The following is a 24,822-nucleotide window of genomic DNA, read 5'->3' as shown; positions in this document are numbered from 1 at the left end:
GGCCCTGTAGCAATATCAAGGCTGGGAGAGACCCTTTCTACGATAGGATTTAGTACAATGTCATGCAATCCCCAATCTCACTCTCTCTCTCTGAGGCACATTTGCTGCTCAACGGTTATAGCCTAGAGAAATATTAACAACTCACTCATATAGGTTTCAGATGCTACAGATGTTAAATAACCATTCCAAATCATGTGCAGGCTTAAAATGTCCATTAATCTATGAACAGAATACAAATATTACCAAAATCACTAAAGAAGAGTGTGCAAAGCTGTCATCAAGGCAAAGGGTTTGAAGAATCTCAAATATAAAATATATCTTGATTTGTTTTAACACTTTTTTGGTTATTACATGATTCCATATGTGTTATTTCATAGTTTTGATAGAGAAAAACCCTGGAATGAGTAGGTGTGCCAAAACTTTTGACTGGTACAGTATATATATATTCAAAAGTATGTCGACACCCCTTCAAATTAGTGGATTCGGTTATTTCAGCCACACCCGTTGCTGACAGGTGTATAAAATCGAGCACACAGCCATGCAATATTCACAGACAAAACATTGGCATTAGAATGGCCTTACTGAAGAGCTCAGTGACTTTCAACGTGGCATTGTCATAGGATGCCACCTTTCCCTGGTCAACTGTAAGTGCTGTTATTATGAAGTGGAAACGTCTAGGAGCAACAATGGCTCAGCTGTAAAGTGGTAGGCCACACAAGCTCACAGAACGGGACCGGCGAGTGCTTTGTGGCAACAGTTTGAGGAAGGCCCTTTCCTGTTTCAGCATAACATTCTGACTAGACCGGGTGCACACGTGCTTCAATGTGCATGTTCATTTTGTCCGCCCACACCAGACGCGATCAGGACACACAGGTTGAAATATCTAAACGAACTCTGAACCAATTATATTAATTTGGGGAGAGGTTTAAGAACATTTAAGGCAATTTAGCTAGCTAACTTGCTGTTGCTAGCTAATTTGTCCTGGCATATAAACATTGGGTTGTTATTTTACCTGAAATGCACAAGGTCCTCTACTCTACAAGGTCTTCTACTCTACTGACAATTAATCCACAGATAAAAGGGTAAACCGAGTTTGTTTCTAGTATCTCCTCGTTCAGGCTTCTTCTTGGACTTTATATGGCGGTTGGAAACCAACCACCGACTGGACTGGAGTGTGGACCTTCATCTTTCAATCACCCACATGGATATATGCTCCTAAAAACCAATGAGGAGATGGGAGAGGTGGGACTTGCAGTGCGTCAAGCGTCACAAATAGAACTTCGTTCTATTTTAGTGCCTGGCGATGCAGACCAACTCCATATTAATTCAATGAGCAGGTGTCCACATACTTTTGGTCATGTAGTGTATATATATATATTTTTTTTTTTCATTTTTGGAAATGTATCTGCCAGTTGCTCATCCCTGCTGTAGAGCAATCATTTTCCAATCTCTAATTCCAGTTCAAATCTTCTTATTAACATTCACCAGGGAACAAATTGAGAACCTAATTTAATAGGTACTCAGTACTCAAACTAAAACACACAACCTGCCTTTCTTTTTACCCACATACACAATATGGCAAAAATGTTCATCTTTAGATGGACAATAAAGTTCTATATTCTGTTATATTCTATAACAGATTAAGAATCAATAAAGTAAAAAACGAGAAGGATTTGGAGAGACCCATCTTCTGTACAACATAGTGCACAATAAAGGAAAAATGCAGACACAAAAATAAGGAAAGAAAAGGTCCTTACAGCCATTTGATGCCGGAGCAGATCTGGGACAACAGCAGAATGGTAAGCAGACAGAGCGGGAGGGTGTTAGACATTTTCTTCATGATGATAATGTTCCAACTTAGAGATGACGGTAATGCAGGTGAATGTTGGCTTCTAGGCTCTTCTAGATGCAATCACAAGTCAACTGTCATGGCACCGTCTCACCCTCTATCCCCTGTTTGGTGGAATAGAAAAATGCACCATTAAAATGCACCTCCAGTGAGAATCTCACATTTAAAAGTTCATATTCTGTTAACTCATACCCAAATAATGTTGTTGACTCATCCTATACTCATATATGTGGCCAAAGCATAAATTGGAGAAGAAGAAAAAACACCTCAAACTTGTATCTCGAACAGACATAAGATTGTTCTATTTCCTCATAGAGGATTATCTCATCCTCCTGAGGAGGATGAGCTGGCCTTTCAGCGGTCTATTTGCGTGAATATTTTGAATGACCAGAATATGCCCACACCATTCCCACACAGAAAAGCTTCATTTTAACATAATTAATTACAAAAAAATTGGGAGGAAAACTATTTTACTCATATTGTCATTAATTATAGGTCATATTTGTACAAATCTGGAAACACTGGACAGTTACTTTAAAGCAACATTCCACAGAAAATATTCAAAACAAAATGTCAAAAGATAATCTATACTATATTGGTTTTATTTATTGTCACATTTTTTAAAATATAGTGGAAAAGTAATAGAGAAATCTAAACCTCTATTTCAATAAATTATGGAAGCCTCTTTCCCACTGCAACAACACCAAAACACATATTGAGCATAGCAAATTTTATAGCAGCACATAAACTTTGCTGAGTTTGCTCATAAATTTCAATGATCCTTTTGGGAAACGCTGATCATGTAAGTTACATAAACTCTCGCGAAAGTTTACAGAATCTCAAAAATTATCTGAAAAATTCTCACAATTGAAAAAAGGTTACCTTCCCAAAAGTGCTACCCTCCCACAGATGCCCAACTACGACCAATTCTGCACTAAATATCCTGTATATATATGTTTGGTTTTGTTTGTTTGTTTTTACAAATGAGCAATTAAAATGTAACTTAGGCTAGGTAGGATATAACCACAAACTGAACTGTAATTTCTACTTAACTTTGTAGGATGATCAGTGGAAGGCTACAACAAACCAGCACAGTAGACCTATAGCCTCCAGCAGACACGGTTTTTAGGCCTACATCAGATAGGGCTATTTATTGTCCATGTGAATCTCAGAGCTTTACATCTAAGCATAAAACAAAACACTCTGACTGATTGTAGTGATATTTACAGTGGGAAGAGTAGTTGCTTAATAATTCTTATAACCACAAACAATAAGACATATATCAATATTATCACCAGGGCCAAATATTCACAAGCATCATTAACCATGTGTGTACTGATGATCCATCCAAGTTTATAGACCCGTTTCGAGTTGTCATCTAAATTGGGTTAGGACTATATGCTGTACAGGAGCGTAACAAGACACGTAGGAAATGTAAACTATAACGCATGAGGTAGCCTATACGCGCTAGCAATCAACCATCAATTTAGACTAGAGAAGAAAATCCGATTCTACATTGTTAACATTTCTTTAACATTGACATTAACATTTCACTACCCGACCCCTACAGTTGTGGTAGCGAGTTAGTAGCCTAGTTATATTAATTCCGAGCTCCCATTAAATGTTTACATAAGTTGCATTGGGTTTATGCGAGGGAAACGTCTCTATACATGCAGAGGGTAAATTGGGATTTGTGTGGGGTGAACTGTCAATTAAATTATTGGTTTTTCCATGATCATCTTCAACAAATATCAATGAAATTCCCATGTCAGCCACTCAACCTTAAAGCGGTGGAACTTTTTCCCACATCGTTCTCTTTCAATTTCCCACATGAATGCATGTTTGAAGCTGTCTTCTTGTTTCTACGCCTTCTATTTCTATTCAGTCCCTGTGGGAACGGGAGGAAAATTCAAAAAGGCACTTGCACAGCTGAGTTATCTTTGTTGCAGGTGCATGTTAACAACTGAATAACATGAAAAGGAAAGAGAAACCCGCACACTGCTCTTGTTAGTATCACTGTTCTTTATTAAGCTCTACTTATCGGCCTCAAGGCCTTCGTCAGAGCTTTTTCGTCTGAGCTTTTTTTGCGTGGCAAATAAAATTAAGTTAAAGTTCAAATGCAAATATTTTGAGTCACGTTCAACTTCATGAAGTGGCCTGTCGAGTCGTTATTCCAACAATATATTGGATACAATCTATCCAAACTACAAGAGTAGAACTTGATAAAAATATAAGCTTTAAATAGCCTAACTCGTGTTAAAACAGGCTTTAAAACAACAACAAAAATAAGCATGTTATCGATAACTTTAGACTATGATAGTCATGTCATGAAAAACTATGCCATTGCTCCTCACCTTTAATGATGATTAAGTATCAATTCCGTGTAGCCTAATATCCTTTTGAATTCAATATCTTCCACAAACACGTATAAATCCACAATTTCGTAATTCGAATGAATCCCAAAAAGAGGAAAGCATCGTTTACTCCCCAGCAGCAGCGTCTCTCTTCTCTCGCAGGTTCTTCAGGGTGGTGTGTCGAGCTGCTGAATGTGTCTGACTTGGCAGTTGGGCAGCCTCAACTCATAAGTACTCCTGCACGGCTTTGATCTCACTGGTGATGTCAGGCACACTTAGCATAACAAAGCGCGTTGGATTTGGAATTCCAAGGAAAGGGGTAAAATACTCATTGTCCAATCTTGTTCTACACATGATAGACAATTGTGTTATAGGTGATGTTTGTTATATATATTTTTTGCAGTATTATTTTCGAGGTTGCGCACAACAATAGCCTAACGCTCACAATAATGATGATAATATATAATATAAATCACGAATAATAACATGTAGGCTATTTTTATTATGGTTATTATAATTATGATTATTATGGTTATTGTTATGTGTTTTATTATTATTATTATTGTTGTTGTTATTGTTATTATTATCATTATTGTTATTAATAATGAGCCTATTATTCTTATATTGTATTATATTATACTATCATTACCTTCATTGGGCCTATTGTTTTCTTATCAGCATCATCTATCTAATTAAAAACTGATTTTAATTTATTATTTAACTTCTATATGCTGAGTTTTGTTAAATATATTCGATAATAATAAACAAAATATTGAAAATATGTAACGCGCATATGATTCCACCATGGTCACCTCGTAATTTTTTACAAGCAAGACAGGTAACTATTGCTTTATAGTTTCTCTTCATAGCTTCATGTTCCCATGCATCGCCATGTACATTTTATATACCTAGCTCTCTCTGCTCACTTCGCCACCTGCAGAGAATTCCGTAACGCTCAGTGCTCTCCCCGCAGTAAAACAACCACATACCCACGATCCTTAATAACCATGCATTTAAGACACATTCATTAAGAATGTTTCCACTGTTAACACTGTTCCAGTGTGTTGTCTGACAGAGCGGGAACCCCCGCCGGTAATTAGTGCGGGTGTTTGTTTTTATGGAGGAGAAAACTTTATGAGAGAAAGGAGAGGATGACAAAGTATAGGCTACCTATAGGCTACAATTCAAGTTCAGAAAGCTTGGTCCTAATGACTCAGATTAAAAAGAGGGATGGTATTTTATTAAACTGGCTTAACCAGCCAATAATTTAATTAATTAATTAATAATTTAACATTTATATTGAACGTTATTATTCTTTCAATTACTCAAACGTATTTATTCAAAAAAATGTGGACAGCAGTTATGTTATGGGACACTTTACCAAATAGTGTATAGGCCTTAAACAATGTTGAACACCTGATACAGTCTTTGTAAAAACAAAAGACAAGCTGGAAAAGTATTTTTATGATATAGATGAATTAAAGCAAGACCACAGTTATTCAGATTTTACAATGCCTGGGCTTTCTGTTTCACTGGGGTATAAAAATGAGGTAACAAGCATGAAAAATCCCTGTGTCACGCATCACCATTGGAAAAGACAAAGGGCTCAAAAACGAAAGAGACAAATGGTTGTTGACCTTCATAAATTAGGCAATTGGTACAACAAATAGCTCAAAAATTAAATATGCCACTTACCCTAATTGGGCAAACTTTAAGAAGTGTAAAACCATTGGAACAGTGTTACACTTGCCTGGTAGGTCTATCTTGTACCCACACACTGTGAGGAAAATGGTTCAGGAGGAAAATAAAAATCCAAGGGCCAAGGTTTGAAAATTACAGAACTTGGTCGCATATTCGGGTCACCAAGTCTCAAAATCTACAGTTAGATGCTATCTTCATGCCAATAGGCTCTTTGGAAGAGTTGCCTGAAAAAATCCTTTATGCAACCGACAAATGTAAATGCCCAGAGTTTGCCTAACGGCATTGTCACTTGGATTGAAACCGGTGCTAGGGTCAGATGAGACAAAAATAGAGCTCTTTGGCTACGCTCACCAGTGGTGAGTTTTTTGACTAAAGAAGGATGCATATGCAGAAAAGTACCTCATACCTACTGTAAAATATGGATGTTATGGGGCTGTTTTGCTTCCTGGGGCCCTTGTGAAGGTCAATAGCATCATGAACTCTACCAAGTATCAAAACATTTTACAGTCTGTCCAGCATTTCACAGCGTTTTTTGCAGTGGTAATCAAAAAAAAATCATGGCAATATGCAATGATTTTGTCAAATTTTACATGAAAATGCACTGACGAGGGGAAAAAGTTTGACCTGTGGCTTGATTGAACCCTATGATGCTGTAAATGTGTGATGATTGTTTGAAATTGAAAGCCCTTTTTTAGTACTGTGGTGAGTTAGTTTGGTTAATTTTATGCGCTAATAGCGCGATGATTGCTCAAATTTGCAAGCCCTCACACAATATGCAGGGAATTGTTGATTTTGCTAAACAAAATGATCGCAGAATCACAAAATCCTGGAGGGACTGATTTTAGCCAAATACTTGGTTGCCTCTGCCAGGAAGCTGACATTTGGCCACAAGTGGCTCTTCCAGCAAGACAATAACTCCAAGCACACATCAAAATTCACAAAGAAATGGTTAAGTGACCACAAAATAAAGAATGTGGAATCGCCATCTCAGTCTCTGGACTTGAACCCCATTGAAAACCTATGGTTTGAAATGAAGAGGGCAATCCATAAGCGCAGACAGAAGGATATCAAAGATCTGGAAAGATTCTGTATCTCATAAAACATTTTAGAAAAATACTCAGTGCCTTTATCCTCACAAGGGAAGGGTGCCGGAGCATTGAAAACAGGTGTGCCAATCATTTTGACCCCTATCTTTTTGAGATTTTTTTTAAATTACTTGTTAAACAAAATCTCTCTCTCTATGAAATGTTATTAGTATAAAATAATATATTTATTTAGCATACAATATAATTTATTATCTTTATGAAGGGTGCCAATAATTTTGGACCTGACTGTATATTTAGGATTTTCAGTGTAGAGAAAGTTCTATTGTCAAGAGAAACCATTAACATTATCACAGCCACTTTTTCTCACTCCATGTTTTTTTACTCCACAGGAGTCCTCTAAGGATATATTCTGTATCTTATGGTCAGATATCATGAAACTTGCTTGAAAGGCAACTATATGAAAGCAAAAAAATGGATTGTTTCACAGAGACCCCCACCCACACACGCACACACACACACACACACACACACACACACACACACACACACACACACACACACACACACACACACACACACACACACACACACACACACACACACACACACACACACACACACACACACACACACACACACACACACACATAAAGCGGATGTTACACAAAACTGTCTGTTCTACAACCAGTAAGATCCTGTGTAGAGTGGGCTGGGCTCCAGATGGGCCTGCATGCATGTTTTAAACCACTGACTTTGCTACCCGCCCGCGCCAAACATGCTAGCAGATCCTCTACTGGCTGCTCCAGAGGGAAGGGAGGATTAACCCCCGGTTTCTTACCACCGGTTTCATCAAGTGGGGTAGACACATTTACGAACCAGAACATGCTCACTTCCCCTCTGTACAGGACGATTCTGTGGCCCAAATCTGTTTGGCAAACGGTACAATCCAAGGTTGTTCTTTGACAGTCACATATATCTAGCCAACAGTTGGAGTTTGAATTAAAGGCTCAATGCAGCTGTTCATATCTCAATATTAAATAATTTCTGGGTAACAATTAAGTATCTTTGTGTAATTTTTTAAAAGTTAAAATGGTCCAAAAAGAAACAAAAATAGCTTCTTAGCAAAGAGCAATTTTTCAAGCACGAATTTTGCTAGGATTGTCTGGGAGTGGTCTGAGTGAGGATGATAATTGGATAAGCCTAATGGGAGGGATATGTAACCTGAATAATAGCTGTTATTGAAAGAGAGGTTTGAACCCCTAATTTCTATTGGTCTATTAACTTACTGTCTATATATATAATATATATATAACAAATATAAACTCAACATGTAAAGTGTTGGTCCCATGTTTCATGAGCTGAAATAAAAGATCCCAGAAATGTTCAATATGCACAAAAAGCTTACTTCTCTCAAATTTTGTCCACAAATTTGTTTACATCCCTGTTAGTGAGAATTTCTCCTTTGCCAAGATAATCCATCCACCTGACAGGTGTGACATATCAAGAAGCTGATTAAACAGCATGATCATCAGCATGCTGAGGACAACAAAAGGTCAAATCACTCTAAAATGTGCAGTTTTGTCACACAACACAATGCCACAGATGTCTCAAGTTTTGAGGGAGAATGCAATTGGCATGCAGACTGCAGGAATGTCCACCAGAGCTGTTGCCAGAGAACTGAATGTTAATTTCTCTACCATAAGCCTCCTCCAACGTCGTTTTAGAGAATTTGGCAGTACGACCAACTGGCCTCACAACTACAGACCACATGTAACCACGTCAGCACAGGACCTACACATCCGGCTTCTTCACCTGCGGAATCGTCTGAAACCAGCCACCCGGGTAGCTGATGAAGTTGAGGAGTATTTATGTCTATAATAAAGCCCTTTTGTGGGGAAAAACTAATTCTGGTTGGCTCTGACTCACTTCCCAGTGGGTGGGCCAGGCTCCCAAGTGGGTGGGCCTATGCCCTCCCAAGCCCACCCATGGCTACGCCCTTGCCCAGTCATGTGAAATCCATAGACTAGACTGATTTCCTTATATGAACTGTAACTCATTTTCTACATTTACAGCATCATATGGTTCAATAATAGTGACGACATCAAAACTTTGAAATAACACATATGGAATCATGTAGTAACCAAAAAAGTGTTAAACAAATCAAAATATATTTTAGATTTAGATTCTTCAACGTAACAACCCTTTGCCTTGATGACTGCTTTGCACACTGTCTACTGTATATATACTTATACTATCTGTTGATGTCGCCAGACAGGCCAAAACTCCATCCCACCAAAACAGGCAGAAATTTCAGGCGGTCTTTTCAAACAGCTTTTACACTAAAATGGCATTATCATAATTTTCACCGTTTCACAGTATTATTCCAACCTCATCGTGTGGAAATATATATAAAACACAGGAAATCATGTTGTTGACCCCAATGGGCCTTTAAGCATGTATCCTATTTGTAGTGTGACTGCACTATGCCATGTTTCTGGTTCTGGCAGAGTGGGCAAAATGTGTTTTATTGCAGTCAACTGTGAATTGGCATGGGTTGTACTGTGTGTGGGGAAGGAGGGGGCTTCAGCAGAGCATACTGTCCCTGGAGCACTATAGCAGCATCTCAGGGTTGACTGTTTTACACAGAGGCTCTCCATTCCTGTGTAAGCCAGGATCAACGCACAGGCCTTTTATCTCCCATCTCACCTTTTAACCAACACACAGTGGAAATTAAACCTTTTGGCTGTTCTGATTGGACACAAATTAAATAACTCTTCGTTTTTTTACCAGATAATAGTCAGCAAAGCTTAGATTTAGTACCTGCAAACCAGAATGGTGAGACAGCATTACTCTTGTTTTACCAATTAGCTACTCGTAGTTAGTTAACATCATGCTATTTAATGCAACTTGCCAACTGTGCACACACTGGTTGAATCAATGTTGTTTCCACACAATTTCAATGAAATTACCTTGAACCAACGTGGAATAGACATTGAATTGACGTCTGTGACCAGTGGGTTGCCTTTGTACAATTATTCTCTGTATATGTATAACAAACTCACAATGCCTTGTTCTACCCCAAAAAAAGAGCCTAAAGTGATCTGAAAAGAGTGCTTAATCATTTGGGAGGGAAAATGCTTAAATGTTTGATAGGAATGGCTCTTCCAGCTCACAATGTTGTCCCATTGTCTCCCCTATCTCAAGAGTATCAGACATATCAAGAGGCTGGAGGCTGGCCAGGAGAAGATAAGACCACTTACCTTTCACCTCCTGGGATCCAGGCCTGAATGGGTCCTGAGTCACAGCTACCCAACTACCCCATGAAAAGATTTACCTGTCTGGCATCCATTCAACACTTGCCTTTTATCCCTCTATCCCTCTAGTCCCGTGTTTCTAAGCACCACCACCAGACTGGAAGATTTCATCATGGTGTTGCATAAACGTGTTTTAACGCTCACATACTCCCATCTACTGGCTTACAAGATTGTTGTTAGTTCAATCAACTCACTAATGTGAATGCCGTTGCATTATTGTGAGAAAGATCTGAAAGTTGATATACAATGCAATTGAATGAAGTGTCCTCTTGTTGATGTTACAGGTTAGAAGCATATGTCCTAGCTTTTCACAGAACATTTCTCACACACACGGACATACTGTAGCTCTTCCTGGCATGTTACAATTAAGGCAACAACTTCAATTAATACATTTTTACTCTATTGTGCTATCTTTCACCAGTAGATATTATTGAAAACACAACTATGATTCACAGCATAGAGATCAATAACCAACATTTAAAAAATCTGCCAACCTGTCAACCAACAAACACTAAACACTACAGGATGCTATTGTCAGTTTGTACTGATATAAAGCATTTGTGTCTACGACATCCTACATAACGCAGCACCATAACCAATGAAAGAGATTTCCCTATAATGGGGTAGGCAACTAGATTCAGTCACGGGCTGATTTTTATTGGAGCTGATGGTCGGGGCTGGAACATAATTATAATAATTTGCACACTGCAAATTGACCACAAATAACTAAGTCTAGAAAGAGATTGTATTTGAAAATAACTATAATTTCATACCTTGAATTACATTGAAACACGATCAAATATGTTTATTGGAAACAGATTTCCTAATTAAATATTTTTTTTGCTGAAGTCCTGGTAATTTTACAAAAAAACTAAAACATATTTTTTTTATAAAAAGTTTGGGGACCCCAAAAAATCACTCAGGCGGTTTTGGCCCGTGGGCCGCCTGTTACCGACCTCTGCCCTATAAACACCAACAAAGAGAAAACGCATCATCAAAGAGGATTTATTGAGTGGAGTTTAACAATGGGAAAATTGTATCTTAAAGTATGCATTTTCAGGTGCTTTTCTTGTGAAAACAGTCCAGAGTGTACCTCACAGCAGGGTCCACAACAGAAACAACGATAATCATCCAATGCTCTACACCCAGGAGAAGATTGGAGCACACCTTTTGTGTACGATTTGTTCTTAATCATTTTATGCCTCTGCTTTGAGAAACCTAAGTCCTTTCAAGTGACAGATAGGTGGCACTTTTTAAAACATTTCATGTGGTCTTCAAGGAGGAGTGCTCAGGCCTGCATCTACACAGTGTATAGGACTGTCATGACGTTGGCCTGGGGGTAGGTTTATGACAGTCATAAATACCTCTCCCCCCCTTTTTCCTCTCTCTACCCTACTGATGTGTCATTTGAAAATCCCTTGGTTAACATAGAGATTCTGGGAACATCAGAAGGTGGGGGGAAATGAACCATATTTTGGTAATCCGACCAGTTGAACATATGCGTTGGTACTTAATGAATATGATGTCAGTTCGGTTGTCATCTGAGACATTCTCATCAATGATAGGATGACATAAACTCTACAGTGGAAAGCCTACACATTAGAGTTATCAGATTCACATGGAATTGTTGGGCAATTTAAATGTTTGAATATAAAATTATTGGTGAAAAGATTAAATGTAATTTTAGCTTCCAAATGAGAGATTTGGGTTTTCATAAGGTTAGGGCTCTGCTAAATCAGTGGCCTGCCCCTGTGAAGAGACATGGGTAATAAAACTATGAAAACACACCCTTCTCCCTCCACTATATAAAGCCTTGACGAAAATGTAACCTCCTGTTCCGGGTACATTAGGATGACGATCCGATGTCAGAATGGTTCAGATAATAACTACAGAACGAAGCCAACCTCAGCGTGAGCTTTGGTTGCGAATGGTATGAACTTTGAACTCTTATTCACTACAGAAGTGATACCTCCTAGCCGTTGAGTTAGCAACAGCAGCTGGAAACGTGGGCTAGGAAAGAACAGACAGAGTATCCCGTCTACCACACAACGACGTTACTACAACGTATCCAATTTACCAGCAGTGACATTCTTCAAAGGACAAAGGACTCTGTTGGGCAACACGGCCTTCCATCTACCACCAACCTACCGAAGAGCAGCTCAGAGTAAATATTTATTGCATTTTCCTTTTCCAAATGGGCGGTAATTTAGAATGCATAAGATACTGTATTTACGATAGCATGGCTTCTCCCTTTGTTCCTCAAGTCTTCCCGCTCTTTCACTCAAACCCAGCCCCCTTTTCTTTTGTGTAACCAGCTGTCATATCTGTTCCGTCCGCTAGGGACGTTTTCCTTTATGACGGAATTTGTAATCAAGGTATGATTCATTCTGTGTATATGGAATTCTGTGTGATTAGTTGGGTATTTAATAAATAAATAAATAAACCCAATTTTGTATTGCTGATTCAACTTGTTAGCCAATGTTCGTGAAGATAACCAAGAATTTAACATTTTCAGATGAGACTGAAATAAGGTGACGATTAATATTGACTGCTATTGATGTAAAATATTACCAGGTCTTTAAGAGTTTATTCGGAAGATAACTGCTCTATAAATATTATTTCGTGGTGCCCCGACTTTCTAGTTAATTACATTTACATGATTAGCTCGATCAGGTAATTGTCACGCCCTGACTTTAGTTATCTTTGGTTTCTTTATTATTTGGTTAGGTCAGGGTGTGACAAGGGTGGTTTGTTTAGTTTTTGTATTGTCTATGGGTTTTTGGCTTGTCTAGGGTTTTTGTTATCTATGGGGATTTTGTATTGTCTAGGGGTAATTAGGTTGATGGTGGCCTGGATGGGTTCCCAATCAGAGACAGCTGTTTATCGTTGTCTCTGATTGGGGAGCCTATTTAGGTTGCCATTTTCCAAGTTGGTTTTGTGGGTAGTTGTCCTTGTTACTTGCCTGGATGCACTACGTTGGCGTCACGTGTCGTTTTGATATTTATTGTTTTTGTTTGGCGACATCAGTAAATAAGTATGTACGCTCAAAACGCTGCGCCTTGGTCCACTCCTTTAAACGGCCGTGACAGTAATATTAATTACAGAGAAAGGATGCATGTCATATCACTTAATCCGGCATAGCCAAAGACACGACAGGACTGTTTATCCATTCATGGAAAATGTAGGCCTCCTTCTCTGGATCCAGAATCCAACTCCATTGGTTACTCATTTCAAAGGTGAAATTATGTATTTACAGATTCATGTAAAATTAAAAAGTGGAGGGTGCTCAACCAACGTGAGTCAAGGTGCAACCAAAACATTTGATAATCATTAAAAACAAAAAGACATAATGCTCGCTGACCATTGAAAACTTGTTTTATTCAAGTTAAAAGATTAATGTTTAGGCCATCAATGGCCTTCATCAAAACAATGACACAAAAGCTCCCTTTATACCTCCTGTCTGTTGTCCTGATATTGTACACATTCTGATTGTGGCCACATTTGGCGACAGGTGTAAACAATCAAAAGATGCATTGCGATCTGATTGTGATTAGATATTTCTGACCACCTCTGCAGGTAGTCGAAGAAGCATCTTGTACGGATAGCCTTGAAGTGTACATGCACCCTGACAACGAATGCTATAAAGTTGGCCAACGTCACGATGTTCCCGCCCTCTCAAATAAATCACACTGGCCAGTTGAGGTATTAATTCTGGACAAGGATACCTCTGCAATTCCTCCAGAATTAGAAACCAAGTGCCTACTGGCACTGCGGTAGGATTCCAAAGTCGAATTAAGCAATAAGGCCCGAGGAGATGTGGTACATTGGCCATATATCACAAACCCCAGAGGAGCGTTATTGCTATTATAAACTGGCTTCCAAAGTAATTAGAGCAGTAAAACAAAATGTTTTGTCATACTCATGGTATACGGTCTGATATGCCATGGCTTTCAGCCAATCATAATTCAGGGACCAAACCACCCAGTTTATAATCGAAATTAGATCACGCATATAGAAAATAAGACATTCATGAAAAGGTACTGTATCATCCAGAATGAGAGAAAGAGGGTCCCTGTTTCCATTCCTACTCCCAATGCCAGTGCAAAATCAAACATTTTGAAAACATCATACCAAAAGGCCAAGGACTGTTATAGCAGTAGTGGGAATGGGAGAACCCAATGCACATTTTATTCATAGCTGGACATGGTATTGGGTGACCATCCCATCACCCGCCCACCGTTCATTCTGGACAGTACTGTGGCAATATTGAGGGAAGCTGCTGGGCGCTTTATCAACTTTTTGTGTAATGTGAATACTCTAATTCAGTTGCTATATCAGATATGAAAATAATACAGTGGTATAATACAGTGGCTTTCTTATGGACATTTTATAAAAATCCCCTCTGGCTAGATCTAAAGGTACAGGTGGAAGATTTGGCCTACACATTATACAGTCCCTTGCAATACACTTGTCATGCACTGCGCTCTTATGCTGCAACTCCATCAGTCCGTCCCATGCTTCCCCAATACATTTGTAGTTTAGTTTAAATATTGTATTATACAGTACCAGTCTATCAACCCTCCATGAGTGAAAGAGACTGTTACTGAATTATCACTAATCAATGATTTGGAGGAAACCAAATCATGGTTTTCTCCCAGTATGTTAATTTTTTTTCTTTATTAAAACTGTTTAGTTTTAATAAAAATAAATAATAGATTTTATTCTATTATATAATATTTTGTGAATCTTTGAGAATTTTCCAGACAAATTGATAGCAATAAAGTGCAAAATATGTCCAACCTGATGCGTAAAGGCGCATAGCTTTCTGTAAGCATGAGCGAGGCCACTGTCCAATTTGATGTAAAATATTAACTTCTTATGGCTGCAGGGGCAGTATTGAGTGGCTTGGATGAAAGGTGCACAGAGGTGCCTAGAGTAAACGGCCTGCTCCTCAGTCATAGTTGCTAATATATGCATATTATTATTAGTATTGGATAGAAAACACTCTGAAGTTTCTAAAACTGTTTGAATTATGTCTGTGAGTATAACAGAACTCATATGGCAGGCAAAAACCTGAGAAGTTCCACTTCCTGTTTGGATTTTTTCTGAGGCTGCTAGATTTTCAACCACGCTCCCATTGAAATTACAGCGAGATATGGATGAGTTTTCACTTCCTACGGCTTCCACTAGATGTCACCAGGCAATAGAACTTTGTCTGATGACTCTAATGTGAAGGGGGGCCGAAGGAGACAGGAATGAGTAATCACTGCCATGAGGTGACCACGCATTGAACACGCGCGTTCACGTGAGAGGCAGCTCCGTTCCATCGCTCAACTGAAGTCAATGTAATTCTCTGGTTGGAACGTTATTCAAGATGTATGTTAACAACATTCTAAAGATTGATTCAATACATCGTTTGACATGTTTCTACTGACTGTTACGGAACTTTTGGACATTTCGTCACGTTATAGTGGAGGCGCTTTCTGACTTTGGAATTGTTTACTGAAGGCGCGAACCAAAGTAGCTATTTGACATAAATAACGGACATTATCGAACAAATCAAGCATTTATTGTGGACCTGGGATTCCTAGGACTGCATTCTGATGAAGTTCATCAAAGGTAAGGAAACATTTATCATTTATTTTCTGGTTTCTGTTGACTCCAACATGGCGGCTAATTTTACTATTGTTCTGAGCTCCGTCTCAGATTATTGCATGGTTTGCTTTATCCGTAAAAAAAAATGAAATCTGACACAGCGGTTGCATTAAGGAGAGGTATATCTATAATTCCATGTGTATAACTTGTATTATCATCTACATTTATGATGAGTATTTCTGTTGAAACGATGTGGCTATGCAAAATCACTTGATGTTTTTGGAACTAGTGAATGTAACTTGCCAATGTAAACTCAGATTTTTTTATATAAATATGAACTTTATCAAACAAAACATACATTCATGTATATACATGAAGTCCTATGAGTGTCATCTGATGAAGATAATCAAAGGTTAGTGATTCATTTTATCTCTATTTCTGTTTTTTGTGACTGCTATCTTTCGCTGGAAAAATGGCTGTGCTTATTGTGGTTTGATGGTGACCTAACATAATCGTTTGTAGTGCTTTCGCTGAAAAGTATATTTGAAATCGGACACTTTGGTGGGATTAACAACAAGATTACCTTTAAAATGATATAAGACACATGTATGTTTGAGGAATTTTAATTATGAGATTTCTGTTGTTTGAATTTGGCGCCCTGCACTTTCACTGGCTGTTGTCATATCGATCCCGTTGGCGGGATTGCAGCCATAAGAAGTTTTAAGGACTCTTTATGCTACTTTTAGATGTACACTTTATTCCTTTATAAAGGCATAGTATTTGCATTATTTGCATGCTCCTTTACACTTTTTATCCATTGCTGCTTTTATCCATTTTCATAATTTCACCTCGCGTCTGGCTATAGATGATCGTATTAGAGGTTCTTCAAAATACTAACTGTTGGTGTGCCAATTCTTATAAGACCTGCCTAAACACAACCAATGCACTTAGGCCTACAAAGCTGTTTTACTGGTTTTAAAACAGGAGGAAATACGATATATTTATTTGTATGGCTGTGGACAGGAGGAGGATATTCGAACAGTAGCCTATTATGCCCAGTCTTAAATCATTGGATAACAAATATAGGATGCAATGATGAGAGTGTAAAACTATTGCTTATAAAAGTGTGCTGTTTTCTGCCAATTTATAAAGCTTGTGTCATAAGAAAGGTCCAATGCAGGTTGGATTAATTTGCATACAGGGAGGGACCAGGGAATCTGGTCACAATATGGACACTGTGGCAGAAAATAGACACATGTTATTACCATGTGTAGATCCAACAAATCTTAATCAGATAGTGATCGGATCATCTTGATCAGATGACGACAATCACATGTTAATGCAAGGTATATCCAGGGCTAAAGGGAATGGCAAGTACATATGATGATACATATGATATACTGTAGTTCCATACTACAATCTGGCCACACAATATTTACAGATTTCTCGATTTGCTTTGCTGGGACTGTCAGGGTTTATAAACCGCTTATAAAGCACATATAGTGCATTCGGAAAGTATTCAGACCCCTTGACTTTTTCAACAAAAAAAATTACATCACAGCTTTATTCGAAAATGTATGAAATCGTTTTTTCCCCTCATCAATCTACACACAATACCCCATAATGACAAAGAAAACATTTTTTTTTCATCATATCACATTTACATAAGTATTCAGACCCTTTATTCAGTACTTTGTTGAAGCACCTTTGGCAGTCATTATAGCCTCTTGGGTATGATGCTACAAGCTTGGCACACCTTTATTTGGCGAGATTCTCTCAATCTCTGTCAGGTTGGATGGGGAGCGTCGCTGCAGAGCTATTTTCAGGTCTCTCCAGAGATGTTGATCGGATTCAAGTCCGGGCTCCGACTGGGCCACTCAAGGACATTCGGAGACTTGTACCCAAGCCACTCCTGCGTTGTCTTGGCTGTGTGCTTAAGGTCATTGTCCTGTTGGAAGGTGAACCTTCGCCCCAGTCTGAGGTCCTAAGCACTCTGGAGCAGGTTTTCATCAAGGATCTCTCTGTACTTTACTCCATTCATCATTCACTTGATCCTGACTAGTCCCTGCAGCTGAAAAACATCCCCACAGCATGATGCTGCCACCAACATGCTTCACCGTAGGGATGTCGCCAGGTTTCCTCCAGACTTGACGCTTGGCATTCAGGCCAAAGAGTTTAATCTTAGTTTCTTCAGATCAGAGAATCTTGTTTCTCATGGTCTGTTAGTCCTTTAGGTGCCTTTTGACAAACTCTAAGCGGGCTGTCGTGGTTTCCGTCTGGCCACTACCATAAAGGCCTGATTGGTGGAGTGCTGCAGAGATGGTTGTACTTCTGGAAGGTTCTCCCATCTCCACAGAGGAACTCTGGAGCTCTGTCAGAGTGCCCATCGGGTTCTTGGTCACCTCCCTGACCAAGGCCCTTCTACCCCGATTGCTCAGTTTGGCCGGGCGGCCAGCTCTAGGAAGTGTCTCGGTGGTTCCAAACTTCTTCCATTTAAGAGTGATGGATTCTAATACTGCAGACATTTTTTGGAACCCTTCCTCAGATCTGTGCCCCGACACAATACTGTCTTGGAGCTCTACAATTCCTTCAACTTCATGGCTTGGTTTTTGCTCTGACATGCACTGTCAACTGTGGGACCTTATATAGACAGGTGTGTGCCTTTCCAAATCATGTCCAATTAATTGAATTTACCTCAGGTGGACTATAAAACAAATAAATCAATAAAACAAAAGAATACTGAGAATTCAAATACTGAACGAAACAAATCAATATTTTCTTTATGGCACAAGGTTAGGAAAACAAAAGCCTTTTTTTCACCACATGCACACTCAAAGAAAGGGCAGTGTTGGCTTCTGCAGGCCCACCATCATATGAGAGCATAATATTATTATGTCTGACAAGGTGTTACTGAAAGAGGAGGAAAAGGGAGAGCAGGTGATAAGGGCAGTGGCAGGATGGAGATAAATCACCTGGGTGAGGTGATGACTTATGCAGGGTTTTGCGTGGTGCTTCCCTTCACAGATCAGATTCACTCTGCTAACAACTCTCAGGAACACTGACACAGAGAAAGATGGAAGAGCCAACAGGGGCAAGTGCTGCCACCACAGGACCATAGGCCTCTGGGCAGCACAATAGATAAATTGTGCAGCAGAAAGATACATATGTTTCTTATTCTCCTTCTTAGAATGGGTGGAGTGGTATCAGAGTACTGGAGCACTCTTTATAAATGGGGAGGCTTAATTCTGAAAGTGGAGCAGCAGTAGAAAAAGGGGTTACCAAAGCAGTAACCCAATCACTTCAAATCACAAGGTAATCCTCCTTGCCCTCTGCTGGTAAAGGAGCACATTTTTACTGGGCCAACCTCCGTACAAGAGCAATCAGTGACCCATTGCTGATGCCTGCCCTGGCTTTAGGGTTTGGGAAATATTAGCACTGCACACAGATTTGGAAGCAACAGGTTCATCAATGCTATTCCTATGCATGTCACAGAGATATCATTTCAACAGTATGTCTGTCGAGTGCATAAAAACGTGTTTCCGGGTATGATCGGCAGACTTTGCAATAACTCAAACCAAATGGTCTATTTGTCGGTGGTTCTGAATTCTGTTCAGGCTGCCATTTCTTCCCTGCAAAAGGAACCTTGAAATAAAATCTAGTTAAGCCCGTCTGCGTTCCTCTCCAGAGTGAGGTTAAATACTAGCAGTGTATGGACATGATTAGTGCCACAGGTCTTACATCAGTGCAGAACCTTGACTTCCAACAGGAAACCAGCGCAGAAGCTCAATTATGGCAATTCCTTGTTTGGATTGGAGAAGGCATTTCTCGCTTGGTATAGCAAGGGGCCTCAAAAACAACCAACCAAAAAGCTTCAAAATTAGAGATCAAGAGAGGAGTACAACAGACCTGAAATGAGGTCCACCTTTATTTCTGCATGACAGGGGTTGAGAGGTATACCAAGAGGTTATGGGACTGAGTAGAGCTAAGTTCCAGCCTGGTCTCATCGACTAGATGTAACATAGTAAATTGAAATCCGGATCATATTTGGTATGGTTACACAAGACAGATGGTTACTTAAGGCAAAAACAAAAGTAACATGGTTGATTAGGGTGATTGCATAACATGCATGTCTAGCAACCCAAAGGTTGTGAGTTTGAATCTCATCATCGACAACTTCAGCATTTTAGATAATTAGCAACTTTTCAACTACTTACTACTTTTTATCTACTTAGCATGTTAGCTAACCCTTCCCCTAACCCTAACTTTAACCATTTTAGCTAACCCTTCCCCTAAACTTAACCCTTTTACCTAACTCCTAAACTTAACCATAACCTTAATCCTAACCCCTAGCCTAGCTAACAATAGGTAGGCTAACGCATACAAAGCAGAAAAGGACAATTTCCAAATAATCTGTGGGACAATAAAAATATTTTCATCCCAAAGTCATCTGTCTGACAGCCGCAGATGTAAAATGCCGACCATGCAGCAATGATCTCTGTTGGAACCTCCGCAGGCATGCCGAGGGAATGCAGCCCTCTAGTGCAGTCAGTACACAACCCTATGCTCATCATGTCTCAGCTAGAACAGATGGTGACAGGGGTCCCAGCAGGGTCAGACAGCCAGGGAAGACCAGTCTATGGAGCTCAGGTGAGTTTTGCAGTAGACCTACATTAACAATATCAGTGAATGATACAAAGTTCCATCTTGAATTGATGGGTAGACCTACAGTAGCTACAGGACAGCAGCTTAAGCCTCAAGCTACAGTCTAGGATCTGGGAATAATGGTCATTTCAATTATTGAACCATTGATTATATTCTTGGATAATATCATGTATAAATGTACACCAAGGTAATACTTTGTCATGCCTCATTTTAGGAGGTTCAGTTGCTGACATGGATCTCAGCAGGGTCAGGCAGCCAGGGAAGACCAGTCTGTGCGGAGGTGAGGTTAATTTTTGCAAATACACCACTTTATTCTCTTTGTGCAGCAAACACTGGACAAGCCAGATGCAACTTTAAGGCAGTTTGACTAACCTCCAAAGTTGATTTCCAAACTGTATCAAGCGTTGATAGATGCTTTTCCCGATGACACAAAATATATAAAACAAAAATGTGAGGAAGACCTGGTAGAAGCTATTGATGATGATGAATGGATACAGATATGTTTGAATGCCCAGTCATGTTCATATCATCTCAGACATAAATTACTGCAGTACTATATACCAGTGAAACTGAATAACATGCACTCAGAAATGGTATTCCTCTGCTGGAGGTGTAAAACACAAAAGGGGACATATTTGCATATGTTATGGTCTTGTGAAGGCTGGCTTAATTCTGGCAAAGAGTATGTTATTTTATCTCAGCATGTCTACAGATTCTCCCTTATCCCTGTTTTTGTTTTCTTGGAAATGTTGATACTGGAGATTGTGTAACCAAGCATTTATAGCGGCTAAGAAATGCATTGCCATGAATTGAAGGTTGGTTATCCTCCCACAATGTCAAGTTATGTATCCCTAGATTTGATTTATTACAAGATTAAGGGTATACTGGGCAACTTTCATAAGGTCTGGATGCCTTAAATGGAATACAGTACGACTAAAATGAGTCTGTATTGAAAACATGCCCACGTCAGAGGAGGTACCTTTTAACATTCTCTGTTTCACGGAAACATGGCTCTCTCGGGATATGTTGTCGGAATCGGTTCAGACACCGGGCTTCTCCATGCATCGCGCAGACAGAGATAAACACCTCTCTGGGAAGAGGAAGGGCGGGGGTGTATGCTTTATGATTAACGACTCATGGTGTAATCATAACAACATACAGGAACTCAAGTCCTTCTGCTCACCCAATCTATAATTCCTTACAATCAAGTGCCGGCCATTTTACCTACCAAGAGAATTCTTGTCAGTTATAGTCACAGCTGTGTACATTCCCCCTCAAGCAGACACCAAGATGGCCTTCAAGGAACCTCGTTGGACTATATGCTAACTGGAAACCATACATCCTGAGGCTGCATTTATTGTAGCTGGGGATTTTAAGAAAGCAAATTTGAGAACATGTCTACCTAAATTCTACCAGCATATTGATTGCGCTATGCGCATGAGCTTATACCCTCGACCACTAATACTCTAACTTCCGCGATGCATACAAAGCCCTCCCCCGCCCTCCCTTCGGCAAATCCGACCACGACGCCATCTTGCACCTCCCGTCTTATAGGTAGAAACTCAAACAGGATGTACCAGTGACGAGAACCATTCAACGCTGGTCCGACGAATCAGAAGCCACACTGACTCGGTGAGTGTGTTTATAAAGAAGTGCATTGGAGATGTTGTACCCACTGTGACTATTAAAACCTACACCAACCAGAAATCGTGGATGGAAATCGCAAAACAGAAAGCGATCCACCGCATTTAACCGCATTTAACCATGGAAAGAGATCTGGGAATATGTCTGAATATAAACAGTATAGCTATTCCCTCCACGAGGCAATCAAACAAGCGAAATGCCAGTACAGGGACAAGGTGGTCGCAATTCAATGGCTCAGACATGAGACATATGTGGCAGTGTCTACAGGAAATCACGGACTACAAAAAGAAATCCAGCCACATCATGGACACTAATGTCACGTTTCCAGACAAACTAAACACCTTCTTTGCCCGCTTTAAGGATAATACGGTGCCACCGTCGCGGCTCGCTAACAAGGACTGCGCCCCCCCCTTCTCCTTCTCCCTGGCTGACGTGAGTAAAACATTTAAACGTGTTAACCCTCACAAGGCTGCTGGCCCAGACGGCATCCCTAGCCGTGTCCTCAAAGCATGCACAGACCAGCTGGCTGGTGTGTTTACGGACATATTCAATCAATCCCTATCCCAGTCTGTTGTCCCCACATGCTTCAAGATGGCTACTATTGTTCCTGTACCCATGAAGGCAAAGATAACTGAACTAAATGACTACTGCCCCGTAGCACTCACTTCTGTCAACATGAAGTGCTTTGAAAGACTAGTCAAGGATCATATCCCCTCCACCTTACCGGCCACCCTAGACCCACTTCAGTTTGCATACCGCCCCAACAGGTCCACAGATGACGCAATCGCCATCACACTGCCCTATCCCATCTGGACAAAAGGAATACTTATGTAAGAATGCTGTTCATTGACTACAGCTCAGCATTCTACACCATAGTACCCTCCAAGCTGATCATCAAGCTCGAGGCCCTGGGTCTCAACCCCACCCTGTGCAATTGGGTGGTGAAGGTAGGAAACAACATCTCCACTTCGCTGACCCTCAACACTGGGGCCCCACAAGGGGGGGGGGGGGGGGGCAGTGAAAACAACAACCTTCACTTCAGGAAAACAACCTCTCACTTAACGTCAACAAAACAAAGGAGATGATCGTGGACTTCAGGAAACAGCAGAGAGAGCATCCCCCTATCTACATCGGAAGGACAGCAGTGGAGAAGGTGGAACGTTTTAAGTTCCTCGGTGTACACATCACAGACAAACTGAAATGGTCCACTCACACAGACAATGTGGTGAAGAAGGCGCAACATAGCCTCTTCAACCTCAGGAGGCTGAAGAAATTTGGCTTGACACCTAAAACCCTGACAAACTTTTACAGATGCACAATCGAGAGCATCCTGTCGGGCTGTATCACAGCCTGGTACGGAAATTGCACGACCCTCAACCGCAAGGCTCTCCAGAGGGTGGTGCGGTCTGCACAACGCATCACCGCATCACCTGCCCTCCATGACACCTACAGTACCCGATGTCACAGGCAGGCCAAAAAGATCATCAAGGACATCAACCACCCGAGCCGCTGCCTGTTCACACCGCTACAATCCAGAAGGCAAGGTCAGTACAGGTGCATCAAAGCTGGGACAGAGAGACTGAAAAACAGCTTCTATCTCAAGGCCATTCGACTGCTAAACAGCAATCACTAACTCAGAGAGGCTACTGCCTACATTGAGACCCAATCACTTGCCACTTTAATAGATGGATCACCAGTCACTTTATACAATGCACTCTAAATAATGCCACTTTAATAATGTTTACATATTTTACATTACTCATATCACATGTATATACTGTATTTATACCATCTATTACACCTTGCCTATGCCGCTCGGCCATCGCTCATCCATATAATTACATGTACATATTCTCATTCCCCCCTTTAGATTTGTGTGTATTTGGTAGTTGTTGTGGAATTGTTAGATTACTTTTTAGATATTACTGCACTGTCGGAACTAGAAGCACAAGCATTTCGCTACACTCGCATTAACATCTGCTAAACATACATTTGTATGTGACAAATAAGATTTGATTTGAGTTTGACCTATTTAGGCAATCCCTAGTGGCTGGGCTGCTCAGTCCTGATCCTGGGAGTCTGCCGTCCTGTGGGTTGTCACTCTGGCCTTGGACTAACACAACTGAAACCAGTAATGAATGTTTCACTAAGATCCTAAAGCTGAGTGGGGTGTGTTGGGTTGGGGTGCTACAGGGTGGTGGACCCCTAGGGACAGGAAGGGCAGACCCAGCTGTATTATGTGAAAGTAAAAGAGCTCTATGGTACCATTAGTCCTATGATATTAACTGTATGTGCTATGTTAATGTATATTTGAGGTGTATGTGGGGTTTTTTGGTTTAGTTTTTTGTTTCCAAACCTTTCCATTGAAAATTTAAAAAATGAAAGGTGTGAATGTGCAGACGGCTCGGGCTGGCTGGTCGGTCTGGCTGAAATTTGATATAGAGGATGTCTTAATAAAGACAATCAAAAGTCTTTGTTAGGCTATTGATTAAAGGTGCAACACAATTTTTTATTATTGAATTACCTTTCATCTAGTTCAGTCTTACTAAACACTTAAACATATTTAATAACGATCTCTTACCTAGCTTGATGACTGTGGGCATTTCTGCTTAATTTTTGTTCTAAATGGAGACGGCATATTGGATTGTGTAAAAATG

The 24,822-nt window shown here is 40.0% G+C and overlaps 1 protein-coding gene across 1 annotated transcript in view; it reads right to left on the bottom strand.

The window, feature by feature from the left end:
• Positions 1 to 4,387, bottom strand: part of LOC139537429 (protein Wnt-11-like) — a 29,487-nt gene extending 25,100 nt beyond the window's left edge. Inside the window, exons 1-2 of the mRNA XM_071338693.1 lie at positions 4,204 to 4,387; positions 1,758 to 1,953 (exon numbers count right to left, since the gene is read on the bottom strand). Coding sequence (XP_071194794.1) covers positions 1,758 to 1,840 — 83 coding nt within the window. The 5' untranslated portion in view covers positions 1,841 to 1,953; positions 4,204 to 4,387. The remainder of the gene's footprint in view (positions 1 to 1,757; positions 1,954 to 4,203) is intronic.
• Between the last annotated feature and the right edge of the window lie 20,435 nt (positions 4,388 to 24,822).

This window comes from Salvelinus alpinus, chromosome 13 (assembly GCF_045679555.1).
Source record: "Salvelinus alpinus chromosome 13, SLU_Salpinus.1, whole genome shotgun sequence".
Lineage (NCBI taxonomy): Eukaryota > Metazoa > Chordata > Actinopteri > Salmoniformes > Salmonidae > Salvelinus > Salvelinus alpinus.
This window is presented reverse-complemented; position numbering and strand designations above follow the sequence as displayed.